Source organism: Sapajus apella, unplaced genomic scaffold (assembly GCF_009761245.1).
Source record: "Sapajus apella isolate SASKATOON/1434 unplaced genomic scaffold, GSC_monkey_1.0 scaffold147, whole genome shotgun sequence".
NCBI lineage: Eukaryota > Metazoa > Chordata > Mammalia > Primates > Cebidae > Sapajus > Sapajus apella.
In genome coordinates this window covers 559,156-574,063 of record NW_022437087.1, presented here as the reverse complement: position 1 = coordinate 574,063, position 14,908 = coordinate 559,156, and the positions used below count along the sequence as shown (strand labels likewise).

The 14,908-nt window shown below is 48.2% G+C and overlaps 2 protein-coding genes across 8 annotated transcripts in view; both read left to right on the top strand.

Annotated features, from left to right (window-relative positions):
- CPEB1 (cytoplasmic polyadenylation element binding protein 1) overlaps positions 1 to 7,349 on the top strand; it is a 116,857-nt gene extending 109,508 nt beyond the window's left edge. For 5 of the 7 annotated variants that reach the window (XM_032264804.1, XM_032264805.1, XM_032264808.1 and 2 more), the window contains 4 exons: positions 1,549 to 1,747; positions 3,316 to 3,410; positions 4,339 to 4,419; positions 5,863 to 7,092. In XM_032264804.1, the coding sequence (XP_032120695.1) occupies positions 1,549 to 1,747; positions 3,316 to 3,410; positions 4,339 to 4,419; positions 5,863 to 5,973 (486 nt within the window). In that variant the 3' untranslated portion in view covers positions 5,974 to 7,092. Of the gene's footprint in view, positions 1 to 1,548; positions 1,748 to 3,315; positions 3,411 to 4,338; positions 4,420 to 5,862 lie in introns of all 7 variants that reach the window. The other 2 variants (XM_032264807.1, XM_032264810.1) reach the window with 1 other exon arrangement.
- A 2,280-nt stretch (positions 7,350 to 9,629) lies between these two features.
- On the top strand, positions 9,630 to 13,347 carry RPS17 (ribosomal protein S17). Its single transcript, XM_032264811.1, has 5 exons — positions 9,630 to 9,747; positions 10,042 to 10,193; positions 11,091 to 11,196; positions 11,716 to 11,781; positions 13,227 to 13,347. Exons 1-5 carry the CDS (start codon positions 9,745 to 9,747, stop codon positions 13,305 to 13,307), a joined length of 408 nt encoding a protein of 135 aa, XP_032120702.1. The 5' UTR covers positions 9,630 to 9,744; the 3' UTR covers positions 13,308 to 13,347.
- The last annotated feature ends 1,561 nt before the right edge of the window (positions 13,348 to 14,908 follow it).

Below are 14,908 nucleotides of genomic sequence, written 5' to 3'. Positions count from 1 at the left end.
TAGATTTAAAATAAATCCATGTAACAAAGCTGGCTCTTGTTCTGCTTGAGTGAGAGGGCAGGCTCATCTTCCAGTTTCCCACAGTGACCCACAGCTTCCCTATCTTCTCTGCTTCCTTACTGTGTGGAGCTTGTGCAGTCATCCCACAAGTATGTTAGTATGTTCTAGGACTTACTTAACATGCTCCTCCTTCCTCCCCTCCTGCTTTCACAACCAGAGATGGCCATATGCATATCACAGAGCCCCTCCCCTTCCTCAGTGCCCCTGTTGACACCATCCTGTCTCCCACTTCCTCCTCATCACCTTATAGGGATTTAATCGTGCTTTGATTCATTGGTTTAGGCTGATTCAGTTCTCTTTCCTCTCTTTTACTTTTCCTTTGTGTTCCCCTCCCTGCCAGCACCAATATAGTCAGTCTTTGACTCCCTCCTACCTTCTTTTCCACTTCAGTTAAATGACTCACTTTTGTGGCTCCTCTCAACTTTAGACCCAGATTTACCTTTCTAGCCTCATGTCCTACCTGAGCACCACCTTCCTGTGAGACTCCCGTTTGGGATTTTCTGTAATCCCAAACTCTTTTGTGGACAAAATGGGCTTTTTCATCTTACAGTGAAATTGGCTTCCCTTGTAACTTCTGCCAGGTCCTCTCATCCCAAGACGGTGTAGGCCCAACACCCACCAGGCCTGATTCTTCCTTGCTTGCCCATCCTGCTAATGCAGTCTGAGTTACTGCAGACTCTTCTCTTGAAGAATCTCCTTGATCTTGGCCTGTTCTCTGTTCATTGCCACCAGCCTTGTCTAGGTTTTAATCACCTGTCCTTAGAAACTACTGTTTTTCCTCCTTGCTGGTTTCTGCCTCAGATCTCCTCTTGCTTCAAGACATATTTTTAGATCTTTACTTCATTCTGGAGTCTTCTTCCTGCTCTACCAGGTTTTGTTCCACGTTCAGGAGATTTAGAGGCAAAGGACATGGTCAGCCCCAGCCCTCTAAGACTCCAGGGATCTTGTATGTGACTTTCTACCCGACCTGTCTCCAGTCATTTCCACTGCTCTGGCTACAAACCCTCTGAAGCCTAGGTTGGGGCTAGTAACCATCTCATACAAATATCATAAGCACTCTCACCCCTCTGTCCTTCAGGATCCTAGCCTTTAAATACTCTGAGTCCTTCCTTTCTTGAGGACTTCAGATTCTGCTCTTTTCATCAGTGTCCACAGCCCTTTGTTGGAATCACACAGTTGGAGGTTGAAATAGAATGCTGGGCTCTTTTGGTATATTTTTGCTTACTCGCCAGCATGAGTAAGTACTGTGTCCACTTCTACCATTCTGGACACACGGACTCAGTAAAATTCAACTCCAGTTGGGGTGGAGTAAGGGTGGTTTACTGGATTGGATGGCTGTGTGCCTGAGACTGGGCAACAACGCCTTTTCACCCCTGAAAGGGCCTTAGCAGCCAGCTTCAGTATCTCCAGAGCATGCACCTTGCCATGCAAGCACCTCTCTATCTGTGGTTCTCTGCCAGGGCTGATACACTTTTGGGTGGTTTTCAGGTGCAGGTGATCCCCTGGGTATTAGCAGACAGTAACTTTGTCCGGAGCCCATCTCAGAGGCTTGACCCCAGCAGAACGGTGTTTGTTGGTGCTCTGCATGGGATGCTGAATGCCGAGGCCCTGGCAGCCATCTTGAACGACCTATTTGGTGGAGTGGTGTATGCCGGGATTGACACAGATAAGCACAAGTATCCCATTGGTAAGTGTCCCACTTCTGTGTGCGAAAGCTTGGGTGGCCCCTGGGAGTAGACCAGGATTGTTATAATTCCCCATGGGAGTGGGGAGAGAGGCCTGACCCGGCTCTGCAGATCAGCAAATACCAGCAGCAGTATCATCTTCTAGTCAGGTCACGTGTACTGGCCCCTCTGCATCTAGCCCTCTACCCCCCATCTCCCATGCAGGGAGAGAAAAAGCGAGTAGAGACTACAGGAGGTGATAAGAAGTAAGAGTCAGGAACTTTGTTGGAAGCTCAGAGTTCATAGCCAAACCAGTTTGGAACAGACAACAGGTACTGTTTCATGAAAAGGCTGCAAGTCTCTGAACTTGCCTGGTTTCCTTTATTAAAAGTTCTTGAAAAGCTCTGGCATTATCTAAGGTCAGAGACCAGGTCAGGCTGGAGGAGGACTTTCTGAGTGAGTCACGCTACAGAGTGTGGTCATAGCCTGTGCTTTCCTAACTCAGAAGTCTGTGGGCCTAACCACTCGGTTTTGATCAGCTCCTCTGAGACAGGAGGTCAGTTTACCTGGCAAAATAATGTCCTGGCAAAATAATGTCAATGATAGGGTATGGAGGTGGAGCAGAGCCTGAACTCTGTGATTAAGATGTGGCTAACCCACTTCCCCAAATGCTTAGTCTTCACACCCACACTGAATCTGGTCAGGAAGGAGCATCGTGTACTCACCAATGCTGTGCAGCAGAGTAAGAACAGCGACTTCAGAAGCTGCAGGGGCAGAGGCGGCACTTGGCAGGATGGGGCTTCTTCCAGCTCCCCTAATAGGTCTCCAGAGTGCCTCCAGGCTAGGAAAGGTTCAGTTCAACTGCTGAGCTTACCCTTCAGAGAAGTGTTCTGTCTGCTTTTGGCTTCCACTTTGAGCCCTTCAACCTTACCTATGCTTCTGCCTGCACTGAAGGAGTCCCTTCCCTTCACCACCTTGATCTGCAGATTCTTCCCCTATTCCTGCGTGGTTCCTGCCAACATGATCTCGAATATGGTAGCCACCAGCTAAATGTGGCTACTGAGTTCTGAAAACACAGCTAGTGTCATATTTGGAAATAATATTTTTAACATATAAGGTTAAATATTAATGTCACTACTGTTTAAAATTTCAATGTGGCTACTAGAAAATTTAAAATGACATAAGGGCCGACCGTGATGGCTCATGTCTATAATTCAAGCACTTTGGGAGGCTGAGGTGGGCAGATCACTTGAGTGCAGGAGTTCGAGACCAGCCTGGGCAATATGGTGAAACTCTGTCTCTACAAAAAATACAAAAATTAGCCAGGCATGGTGGCTTATGCCTGTAGTCCTAGTTACTTGGGAAGCTGAGGCAGGAGAATTGTTTGAGCCCGGGATGCTGAGGTTGCAGTGAGCTCACGCCATTATACTCCAGCCTGGGTGAGAGAGGGAGACTCTAAAGTTACATAGTAGCTCACATTATATTTCTGTTGGACAGCACTTGTATGCATAGTAAAGGGTTTCCTGCATCTTAAAAGAGTAGCCATTTGGCAGAATTTGGTTAGAAGGGAAGCTTGTGTCTCTTGTCCTAGGATCTGGTCGTGTGACTTTCAATAACCAACGGAGTTACCTGAAAGCAGTCAGTGCTGCTTTTGTTGAGATCAAAACCACCAAGTTCACAAAGAAGGTCAGTTGGCTGGTTTATGCTCTTACTCTGGGATATATAAGAGGGGTTTGGGCGATTACTACCCAGGGCAGGCCCTGAGACCTGAAGCTGTGTTTATGCTGGGTGTGTTCAGGGAAGTGAGCCAAACTCCTGAGAATTAACACTGAGGTTAGGGTTTGGGAGTGGGCTTGGTCTTTGTAGGCTCAGGAGGAAGGGAACTGGGACTGTTGAGTTTCTTCAGTGTGTAGGGTGCCTCCCTCACTGTGGTGTTTCTCTGACATTGCTAAGTAGCCTGACTTCCCATTAGCCAACCTTTCAGGAATCCTGTCAACACTTGCCTGTATTGCTAATTGATAGAGGGCTAAGGTACAGTTTGCTGAGAAGACCAGGCATTAAGATGTGTGATTGCCTGAATCCTGGAGGCATCCAGCCTGGCTCTGCATGGTGTATGAGTCTGTCCTCTAGAATCCCTTTCTGCACTTCTGGCCCATAATTCTTTCCAAGCCTCCTTTAAAACAGGTAGATATTAGGCCAGGCGTGGTGGCTCACTCCTGTAATCCCAACACTTTGGGAGGCCAAGGCAGGCGGATCACGAGGTCAAGAGATTGAAACCATCTTGGCCAACATGGTGAAACCCCCTCTTTACTAAGAAATACAAAAATTAGCTGGGCGTGGTTGTGTGTGCCTGTAGTCCCAGCTACTCGGGAGGCTGAGGCAGGAGAATTGCTTGAACCTGGGAGGCGGAGGTTGCAATGAGCTGAGATTGTGCCACTGTACCCTAGCCTGGCACCTAGTGACAGAGAAAGACTGTCTCAAAAAAAAAAAAAGAGATATCCTTTATTCAGATATCCCACATTCCTGTGTATAGCCCAGTAATGTGCCCTTCTATAACCTATCAATCCTCCTGGTGAGAAGAGACACTTCATCATCTTCTTTTGCTTTTGTGCAGGTTCAGATTGACCCTTACTTGGAAGATTCTCTGTGTCATATCTGCAGTTCTCAGCCTGGTCCTTTCTTCTGTCGAGATCAGGTGGGTCCGATGTCTATGACATCCCTGCCCTCAATTAAAAATTGTTATGCCAAGATCATGACATGGTATGTTGGAGTTCTGAGATACCTTGTGGTATCTGAAAGCATAGAGGAGGAGCAGTAAGGTTTGCTGAGGGTCAGACCAGTGACACACTTCGGATAGCTTGACCCAGAACTTTTGGGAAAACATGTTGAATTGAGTCTTTATACTTTGGCCTTTTTCTGCCTGGGATGTTGCTATGCAGTATGCCACTATTTGTAGATGATAGAAGCCTGCCTGGGTGTATTCAGCAGTACCTAGGAGCCAGGCTCAGCTGCTCTAACCCTGAGGCCTTCTAAGCTTATTTTTTTCTACTCAAGGGCCTCCTCCTTTACATCTGAACTAGTAGACTACTTTGATATTTGCACCTGGGCTGTTCCCACAGGTGTCAGCAACAGGCAGAAAGCAGCGAGCCTGCTTTCTGTTGACTGTTTCTGGATGGTGGAGCATGGATCTGGATGTGTTTGGCAGTGCTTCACAAACCTTAATTTCAGATACATCACCTGAGGATCTTGTTTAAATGCAGATTCTGATTTGGTGGGTTTCCACTGATCCTGAGATTCCATGTTTCCAACAAGTATCCAAGCGGTGTTAGTGCTGCTAGTCAGCAGCATCCTTTGTCACGTGTTAGGGGAAGTTTGTATTAGGGTAGGGGCATCTTAGGATACCACCTAGTCCCATCCATGCTTAGTGGGGTGCTTTTTTAATTTTATTTTTAGAATTTTTGCAGTGATGCCATTGTTCAGATGTGGAGTCTCTGTACATGGTTAAACTGAGGCTCTCAAGTGACCGTTTGAAATTAAGTTTGGATTGTTAGGTAAAGCCTGAGAACAAGTATCTCTCTGATCAGCCTCTTCTAGCAGGCTTTTCTGGATCTGGATCTTTCATAGATAATCTTCATAGTCAGATAATTGCTCAGAGATTAGTGGCTTGCCTGAGGTTACACAACAAGCAAGAGATGGGACTAGACTGAGAAACCCAGTCACCTCTCCTCACTTAGTGGGAAGAAGGCAGCATGTTGCGTAGCATTAGAATTTGTAGTCAGTGTCTTTATACATTCTCCATGTTAGCGCCATGTGATACAACTACTCAGTAGGAGGTGAGAAGGGCAGGGGAATAGGAGAGCAGCTGTCATGGTTAGAAGGGATAAGAGAAACTAGCATGGGCTCTGTACATACTAGGAACTCAACATGTTTAAGGGGACTTGTAAGCAGGATGGTGGGTTTGCCATAGTTAATCAGGCTTTTGTGTTGGGGTGAGAGTGCTCCTAGGAACCATCTCTTCTAACCCACAGAGGCCATCAGGAGTTTCCCACCCCTTCTCCAAACAGAGCAAGCAGCTCACAGCTCCAGTGTCCGGTGCTGACACAGGCATGGCATCCTTTGTTTTGTTCTCCCAACCCAGGTCTGCTTCAAGTACTTCTGCCGGAGCTGCTGGCACTGGCGGCACAGCATGGAGGGCCTGCGCCATCACAGCCCCCTGATGCGGAACCAGAAGAACAGAGATTCCAGCTAGAGGAGCTGGCCTTGCCCAGTGGCCTGTGGCGCCCAAAGCTGGCAGGTCAGGCAAGCAGCCTGCACCACCTGCCACTGGCGACCAGGGAGCTGGCTTCCCGAGGACAAGGGAAAATTGTAGTCACCTTTGCACTTGCTGAATCTGTCTTTGTTTCTGCACTAATTAATGCACAATGAGTTTTGTCGGGTTTTGTTTTCTGGGGGTGTGCCAAGGGCAAGGACTCTCTGGCTTACCCTTCAAGCGACTCTGTAGTTTTCCCAGATTTTAGTTCCTCATTTTGCCGATGAAAAGCAAACAAAAAAAAAAACAAAAAAAAAAAAACAAAAACTACGTGTCCAGAAAGTATTGACACGGATGCCTACACCTAGGTTTATTTATTAAAAGCGCTTTTTTACATTCCTTGCAATACTGATGGTGATGATGCGCAGGTCTCATTGGTTTCATTCTTGCAGTTGCCATACAGTGCCTTTCCATTTATTTAACCCCCACCTGAACGGCATAAACTGAGTGTTCAGCTGGTGTTTTTTACTGTAAACAACAAGGAGACTTTGCTCTTCATTTAAACCAAAATCATATTTCATATTTTACGCTCGAGGGTTTTTACCGGTTCCTTTTTACACTCCTTAAAACAGTTTTTAAGTCGTTTGGAACAAGAGATTTTTTCTTTCCTGGCAGCTTTTAACATTATAGCAAATTTGTGTCTGGGGGACTGCTGGTCACTGTTTCTCACAGTTGCAAATCAAGGCATTTGCAACCAAGAAAAAAATTTTTTGTTTTATTTGAAACTGGACCGGATAAACGGTGTTTGAGCGGCTGTTGTATATAGTTTTAAATGGTTTATTGCACCTCCTTAAGTTGCACTTATGTGGGGGGGGGGTTGATAGAAGTTTTTAATCACAAAGTCACAGGACTTTTTTCTTTTGTAACTGAGCTAAAAAGGGCTGCTTTTTGGTGAGGGCAGATGAAGGCTCACAGGAGCCCTTTCTCTTAGGGGGGCAAGTACCCTTCCTTTATATCTTTAATTTGAGGAACCTATGAGATAACAGTTGCAGTTGACTGAAATGCTACTGGAATTTGAAAACTTGACTTTTTTCTTTCTTTCCTTTTTTTTTTTTTTTTTTTAAAATAGAAAAAACAAAAACTACTTGCCCCTCCTAGGGAAGCTGTGTGCCAAAGAACCAGTGTCATAACCCCTCCTTCCTGCTGAGCTGATGTTGCATTGTTGCATATCCCAGCTACTCTGTGGGTTTTGTGAAGCTGTGTGTGAAGTCTCTACCTCATTGTAGTATATGCAGGCAAGACTGCACTCTCCTACAGATGTGTGGAGTAAGCTGTGGTGTAGTTTTTTTGGCACATAATAAACACGTTGCAGCAGAGTTCTGGTTTTGTCTCTGTTTGAGGTCTGGAAGCAAGGGGCTGACAGGGGAATAAGAGGGTAATGGCGCAGCCGCAGCTTGTTTCCTTGGATTTTCTGTGATGGGATCCTGGAGCAGGATAATGGTGTGACCATGTGGGAGACCTGCCTTGTGAGTACTTCTTGGTCCCTTCCATGGTCAGCTATATTTTGGAGATGCCTCTCCAGTGGGTGGGTGCTTCTAGCCCAAATACAAAAAGTCCTCACATCTTAGCTTCTCAGGGGTCCTCGCAGCCTCCAGACCCAGCTTGGAGAATGCTGGAGGCGCAGCTGCTCACGTGCCAGTAGAAGCCACTTGTTCACAGGTTCTCCTGCAAGCCTTGGCCTATTACTTCTTGGGAGGCCGCACATCCTCTTCTGCCCACCTATGATCACCCAGTTCCTTTCTGAGAGGAAGTGATTGGGATTTTGCAGTTCAGAGAACCCTATCAACTGAACTTTCTTAGAGCTCCTAGGATTTGTGACAGGGTGTACTACTGATTGTTTTTCAGTCAAGTTGGCCTAGGCCCAGCTGTTGGACTGATTCTTTGGGAAACTCCAATTTAGGTTGAGGTAGAGGGAACCCTGCATACTGAAGCTGTCTCTTCTGAAAGAGGTGCAAGAACTTTTGGGAAGGGTGGGGGAGTCTCCTCACTAAAGGAGAGGCTAGACTGGGCACAGTGGCTCACGCTTATAATCTCAGCACTGTGGGAAGCTGCAGCAGGGAGGATTGCTTGAGCCCTAGGGGTTTGAGACCAGCCTGGGCAACATAAGAAGCCTGGGCAACAAAAAAAGCTGGACATCGTGGTATGTGCCTGTAGTTCCAGCTACTGGGGAGACTGAGGCAGGAGGATCATGTGAGAACAGGAAATTGAGGCAGCAGTGAACTATTAGCATATCACTTCACTAAATCTTAGGCAACTGAGCAAGACTGTGTCAAAAAGGCTGGCCATTTAGGTGGGCAGATCACCTGAGGGTCAGGAGTTGGAGACCAGCCTGGCCAACATGGCGAAACCCTGTCTCTGCTAAAAAAAAAAAAAAAAAAGTAGCCAGGCGTGGTAGGCGTGATGGTACTCACCTGTAATCCCAGCTACTCGGGAGGCTGAGGCAGGACAATCACTTGAACTTGGGAGGCTGAGGTTGCAGTGAGCTCAGACGGCACCATTGCACTCCAGCCTGGGCAACAGAGCAAGACCCCATCTCGCCAGAAAAAGCCTGATCTTTCACTTCGGGCCTGACAGCAGCTTGACTGGAAGTTTGCTCCTGCAATTCTGAGATTCTGGCCTTTTCTTTTGCCCCAGTGCTACCTTTGGGGTGAGGGCTTCCTGTTCTTCAGGTTCCATCCTCAATCAGTTGAGAGTCTGACTGAGTACCCAAGGTGCGTTGCGGAATGAGGCACAGCCCTGGGCTGCTTAACTAATCCAGCCTGGCCAGCAGCCTTCCCCTGTCAGGTGTGGGGCCTAGGTCAGCCCAGGGAGCAGAGTTGGAAGAAGGGGGCAGGGCCCTACCTAGGCTGCGATTCATCAGGGCAGCTTGCGCTGGCGGCTTCCGAAGGCCCTGGTTTGGGGATGGGTATGGCAGGAACAGCCTGAAGACGGTGGGTGGAGAAGGTGCCTGAAGTGTTGAGAGCTCTGCAGGTGACTTGGGCCCTTCATTTCAATATTGGAGAGATTGCTACGTGCTAGGCGCTATTCAAGCACTGGGAATTGGCTAAACAAAAAGACCCTTACTGTCATGGTGATACCCCTAGATGAGAAAACTAAGCCGAGTCACGTGCCAAGTGCTAGGAAATACAAGAGCAGGAATAGTGAGGGAGTTGTTATACCTAAGTTCGAAGGGAAAGTCCTCTGATAAGGCGACATTTGAGCAAAGACCCGGAAATGAGATATGCCTCTCCCAGGCGCACCCTGTATCCTGGTGAGGCCTTACAAGTCTTTGGCCCGCGGACTGGCTGGGGGTCTGGGTGGCCGCCATCCCTGACTTCCTCATTGTTCCACGACCCTGGATCGCCTTCCTTTCTCGATCCTCCCGAGGACCGGATGCCTCTCCTCTCCCTGGCATGTGTGGAAGAGATGGACCGCTCCTCGGATAGAGCACATCACACGGGCGGTCCGATTAGAAATCAGGGGAGAGAAGCGAACAGGTCAACCAAGCGGGGGCGGGAAGCGGAAAGGGAGGAGCTGTCGGGGGCGGGACAGATAACCCGCCCTCCGGAGGGGCGCGCCGCCGCCGCTCCCGGCCCGCTCCGCCAGGGGCCGCTGTGTGGCTCCCAAGTAGGTTCCGCTCGCCCGGGGCCGGGCGGAAGCGGCTCTCTGGCCTAAGCTTTAATAGGCCTCGCTTGTGCTTCCGGTTTCCTCTTTCACTAAGGACCCGCCAACATGGTAGGTATTTTGGCCCGAGGCCGCCAACCTCTTCAATCGTCCTCCATCTGGAGTTTCCCGTGGACTCCAGCCCACAAAGAGAGGCCCTGGACCGGGCGGGCGCGGGGCCCTGTCAGGCTGGAGCGCAGCGGGCCAGCGGCTTCCGCATTGAGCCCGGCGCCCGCACTGCCCAACCGGGCCCTCTCCGGCTCAGCGCAGCCGGCAGCCTCCAACCACTCCCGCTGGGGCTCGGCGTCGCACTCTTCCCAGAAGGTTGCGATGGCTCGTGAGTGATCCTGTCCTCTCCACCCGCAGGGCCGCGTTCGCACCAAAACCGTGAAGAAGGCGGCCCGGGTCATCATAGAAAAGTACTACACGCGCCTGGGCAACGACTTCCACACGAACAAGCGCGTGTGCGAGGAGATCGCCATTATCCCTAGCAAGAAGCTCCGCAACAAGATAGCAGGGTGAGTTGGGGCTCCCGCGCCTGTTGGTGTGTTCTGCCGCCCTCCGACTCGGGAAGAGATGGTGCCGTGGTGGTTTCATTAGCCTGAGCCTCGCTAGTGCCCCGGAGAAGGGCTAGAACTTTGCGTGTGCAGGATTTCTGTTGTGAACTTGGGCTTGTGTCATGACTGGCCGCGGTGACACTGGGTCGAAGGTAGCCATCGTCAGACCTCTTGCCTTGAAGCTACGTTGCTTTTAGGTGTCAACTTTTTTTCTTTTCTTGAGACAGAGTCTTGCTGTGTCCTCCAGGCCGGAGTGCAGTGGCGCCATCTGGGCGCACTGCAACCTCCACCTCCCGGGTTCAAGTGATTCTCCTGCCTCATCCTCCCGAGTAGCTGGGATTACAGGCGCGCGCCACCACCCCCTGCTAATTTTGGTACTTTTAGTAGAGATGCGGTTAAACCGTGTTGGCCAGGCTGATCTGGAACTACTGACCTCAGGCGTGAGCCACCGCGCCCGGCTGGGTGTCAACTTTTAATGTGTTCTTAACAGTTGCAGTTACTGTTCCAGAGATTTATAGGAATATGGCTCCGAGGAATAGTGCCAAAGTCAATGTAATAATTGCTTAGTTATGTGAATTTGAAAGTGTAAGAAAAAAAATGAAGGCGTGAAGGGTAGTGAAACTATGGCGGAGGGCGGTCTTGATCACGATGAAGGAGAGTTTGAATAGAATGAGAAACCAAAGGGAAGGAATGCTCAGGCCATTGGGGGTTCTGTGTTTAGGAGGTCCCAGGATAGTGAGTCCTCTCCCTTCTCACTGGAAAAGAATTAAAGTGGGTACTGATATCCACACGTGCTGGGTACCAGCTGGGAACTGATCTATCTTCTCACTGTTCTCTTTGGCCATGTGTGCTTTATAGCTATGTCACGCATCTAATGAAGCGCATTCAGAGAGGCCCAGTAAGAGGTATCTCCATCAAGCTGCAGGAGGAGGAGAGAGAAAGGAGAGACAATTATGTACCTGAGGTAAACTTTCTGGATATTGGGGCCTCTGGCTAATCCTCAAATGATAAAGCTGTGGGTTCCTGCCTTCCAAAGGGACTTAAGCTGAATCTGAGACCTTTTATTTATACATTCCATAATCAGCTGTAGGTGCCCATAGGCCCCTGTCAGTTTTTTATCCTCCATTCTACTCTTTTCCAACCAGTTAAGTCTACTCTATAGTTAATGAGAGCCCTTCATAATGTTGATTTGATGACTGCTGTTGTGTCACTTGTTTTGATTGTTTGCCCCTAATATAGTATTCTTTGATGTAAACACAGACTTAATGTTCTGAATACTGAGTAGATGTAATGTGGGCATGGGAAGGTAAGAGCAGAAGAACCGGTGGTTGGGGTCTATAATACTGTAAGAGACTGCTCACCCTGTGAGAGGAATGCTATATCCTTGTTTGCCCCCCTCCCCCATGTTTAAGAGCCTGGGGAAAGGAGAGGTGAGTGATGACCTCGTAGATTGGTATTTTCAGCCTACCTCTTTCCCTTCTAGGTCTCAGCCCTGGATCAGGAGATCATTGAAGTAGATCCTGACACTAAGGAAATGCTGAAACTTTTGGTAAGTGTTTGCTGGGTTCCTAAAATGGTATTTCCCTGGTCAAAAACCATTCAGCAGTTCTTATTCTCCAAGGGCACCCAGCTAGTAAGTGGCAGCAAAGTTGGAAATCCCATCTAAACTTCTAGCCAATAAACTGGACTGCTTTCATAATGGGTATAGCGAAAGTTGTTTGCATTGAGTTTTTCACCACAAGATCATAATTCTGAAATCCAGTGGCTTCCAGGACACCCTTTCCCTCTCAGATGGCTGGTTCTGTTCTTGGTTTTATGGCTGGCTTTTAGTTGCCCGCCCCGCCCCCCTACCTCCCCACCTTGTGTCGGCCCTGGCTGTCCTTATTCTGCCTGCTTTTCTTCTGAAGTGGCATTCTTTGGTGTCTCCATGCTCACCGCTCAGAAATGAGCTGTGGTCCATTTCCAGATACATACAAGGCACTACTTAGGTAGTTCACGAGTATCTTCATTGCACTTTGATGTTTCTTCTGTAGCTTATTTTTAGTCCTTTTGCATACTTGGGTGAAAGCATGGGCTTCAAAATACAGTGGGCGGTTGCTGATTTTGAACAACTTTATTTTTCCTATTTTTATGGCCATTACATTTTTAAGACATTAAAGAGATAATAGCAAAATGAACTCCCGTATACCTTAGCTTCGGAAAAACATCACCAGTACAGCTACAGCCTGCTGTGGATCTTTTCCTCCTGAAATAACCACTGTGCTGAATGCAGCTTTTTTGCTGAAACTAAAATGGGTTTTTGAGAACCAAATAGGAAAGTTCTATGAACAAGTTGGGCCCTTTGGCTTCTTGCCCCGCCCACCAGCCTGAGCTTGTGTGAGGGCAGGGTCTGCTCTTGCCTCCCCCCCTTCTGCTTGGTGTCTTGTGTACCCCCCCCCCCCACCCCCAATTTGATTAGATTAGTGATAGGTCTTACCTGGGGCTGGTCCTGAAAAGTAGCACTGTGTATTCTCAAAGGGATAGAATTCTGCCTTAAAAGACATTTGGTAACGTCCAGATACATTTTTGGTTGTCATAGCAAGGGGATACCTGCTAAATTCTAATGGGTAGAGGCCAAGGAACTTGATAAACTTTCTGCAATGCACACGACAACCCCCATACAAAGAATGTCCATCCCAGGATGTCTACATTGCCAAGATTGAGAAATGGTGTTTCAGAGTGATTGACAGGAAGGGGTTGTGAAAACATGGAGGAAAAACGGCATGGTATGTTGGCTAAAAGTCATAGATGGAGTTGTAAGTGGGGGTGCCACATGGTCAGGTAGGTGTGGAAGCATTGAGGTCCCTGGTGGTTCTTAGAGTACATGGTCCGTCAGGTCCCCTAGTCCCCTTGAGAGTGCTGTGGCTCTAGGGGCAAGAAGGCTTTCTGTTTCTTCTGGGGTCCACTCACATGTCACCAGTAACTGCTCACACTGAATCCATTTTCTTGTTCCAGGATTTTGGCAGTCTGTCCAACCTGCAGGTCACTCAGCCTACAGTTGGGATGAATTTCAAAACACCTCGGGGACCTGTTTGAATCAATGCTGTATTATTTTCAATAAACCTGGGACAACAGCCTTGCCTGTGTCATCTTTGCAGTTGTGTGTGGGAAAAGGCAGGAGCTCCCAAGATGACACATCAGCTGGCACTTGCCTGGGACTTGGGTGCTCCTTCATCTGGTCTGTGGAGAGTGGGTTCACCGGAGTTTTTAATAAGGGAGCAAGGGCAAGCCTGGAACTGTGGGGAGTGGTCTGCAATGTGAGCCTGGAAAGCTGCTTTGCTGACAGCTCCACCCTGCTTCCCTGGGTCTTTGATTTTCACCTCCTCCTGGGTGCATACAATTTGGGCCAACTTGCCCTCCTTGAGAAGGTGGTAACAGGATTATCACGTGTATTAGGGTAGGAATTTGTGTCAGTGGGGAGGTGTGATGAATGGTGTCTTTGTGTCTCTTCAATGTTGAGTTCAGTGCCTAGAATATAAGATCTCAACAAATGTGCGGGAAGATCAGTGATAACATGCTTCAGCCTAACCCGAGGCAGAGCTCACCCACTGCAGCCTGTGTAGACTACCCTGGACTCAGCGCATGGACTCTGGAGGCCGTGAGTTAAACTGCGTCTGCGTGTGCGCGTGCATGCATCAGAAGCTGGGCTGCCCTTGGTTCATGCCCTTGCATATGAGGAACGTTGTGGGCTGTGTGTGTGTGTGTGTCACAGAAGCTGGGCTGCCCTTGGTTGGTTTATGCCCTTGGATATGAGGAATGTTGTGGGCTTCGTGTTTCTCCAGTGGGAGAAGGAGCTGTTGCAAGGCCAAGCTTAGCTGGACATGTGGCCAAGATAACGGGCAGGGCAATGGTGGCTCACACCTATAATCCCAGCACTTCGGGAGACGGGAGGGAGGGATTGCTTGAGCCTCAGTTGGAGGCCAGCTTGGGCAACATAGCAAGACCTTTCTACCAAAAAAAAAAGGGTAGAAAATTAGCTGGGCATGGTGGTGCACAAGTGTAGTCCAGCTACTCGGGGGGCAGGCGGCGGGGGCCTAAGCTTTGGAGGTGGAGGTTGCAGTGAGCTGGGATCATGCTACTTGCACTACAATCTAGGTGACAAAGTGAGAACCTGTCTCAAGACAGCCAGGAAGGGCAAAGCGCTAGCCTTAGAGTGATTCTTGCGTATCTACTTCTGTCAAGCAGATAAAGCAGACATTTGTAATGTATTTTATAACTTAATATTTGTATAATTTCAAGCAGAGAAGTTGCAAGAATAGTACAAAGAATACCCAGGTTTACCAATCACATTTTGCCCCAATTGCTTTATCATATTCTTTTTATATATATATATATAACACACCCAACATTTTTCTGTTCCACTTGAGGTTAAGTTGGAGATGTGCCCATTTACTCCCAAATATTTCAGTGTTATTTCCAGAACATTTTTTTATGTAACCATAATACAATGTCAAAATCAGGAAGCGTAACATTGATAACAATACAATATAATTCCGTCCTTGGTCACAGTCACAAAATGTGAAAAGTTGTGGTTGATTGATTGATTTTGTCCTTCAGTTTGGGCTTGAGTAGCTGGGATCACAGGTATGCACCACCATGCCTAGCTAATTTTTAAAGTTTTTGTAGACATCTCCTAT

Bases quoted from the DNA above. Each gene is read 5' to 3' on its own strand.
- RPS17 (XM_032264811.1), top strand. The intron at 10,194-11,090 runs GTGAGTTGGGGC...TGTGCTTTATAG, and splicing joins CTCCGCAACAAGATAGCAGG to CTATGTCACGCATCTAATGA. The intron at 11,782-13,226 runs GTAAGTGTTTGC...TTCTTGTTCCAG, and splicing joins AGGAAATGCTGAAACTTTTG to GATTTTGGCAGTCTGTCCAA.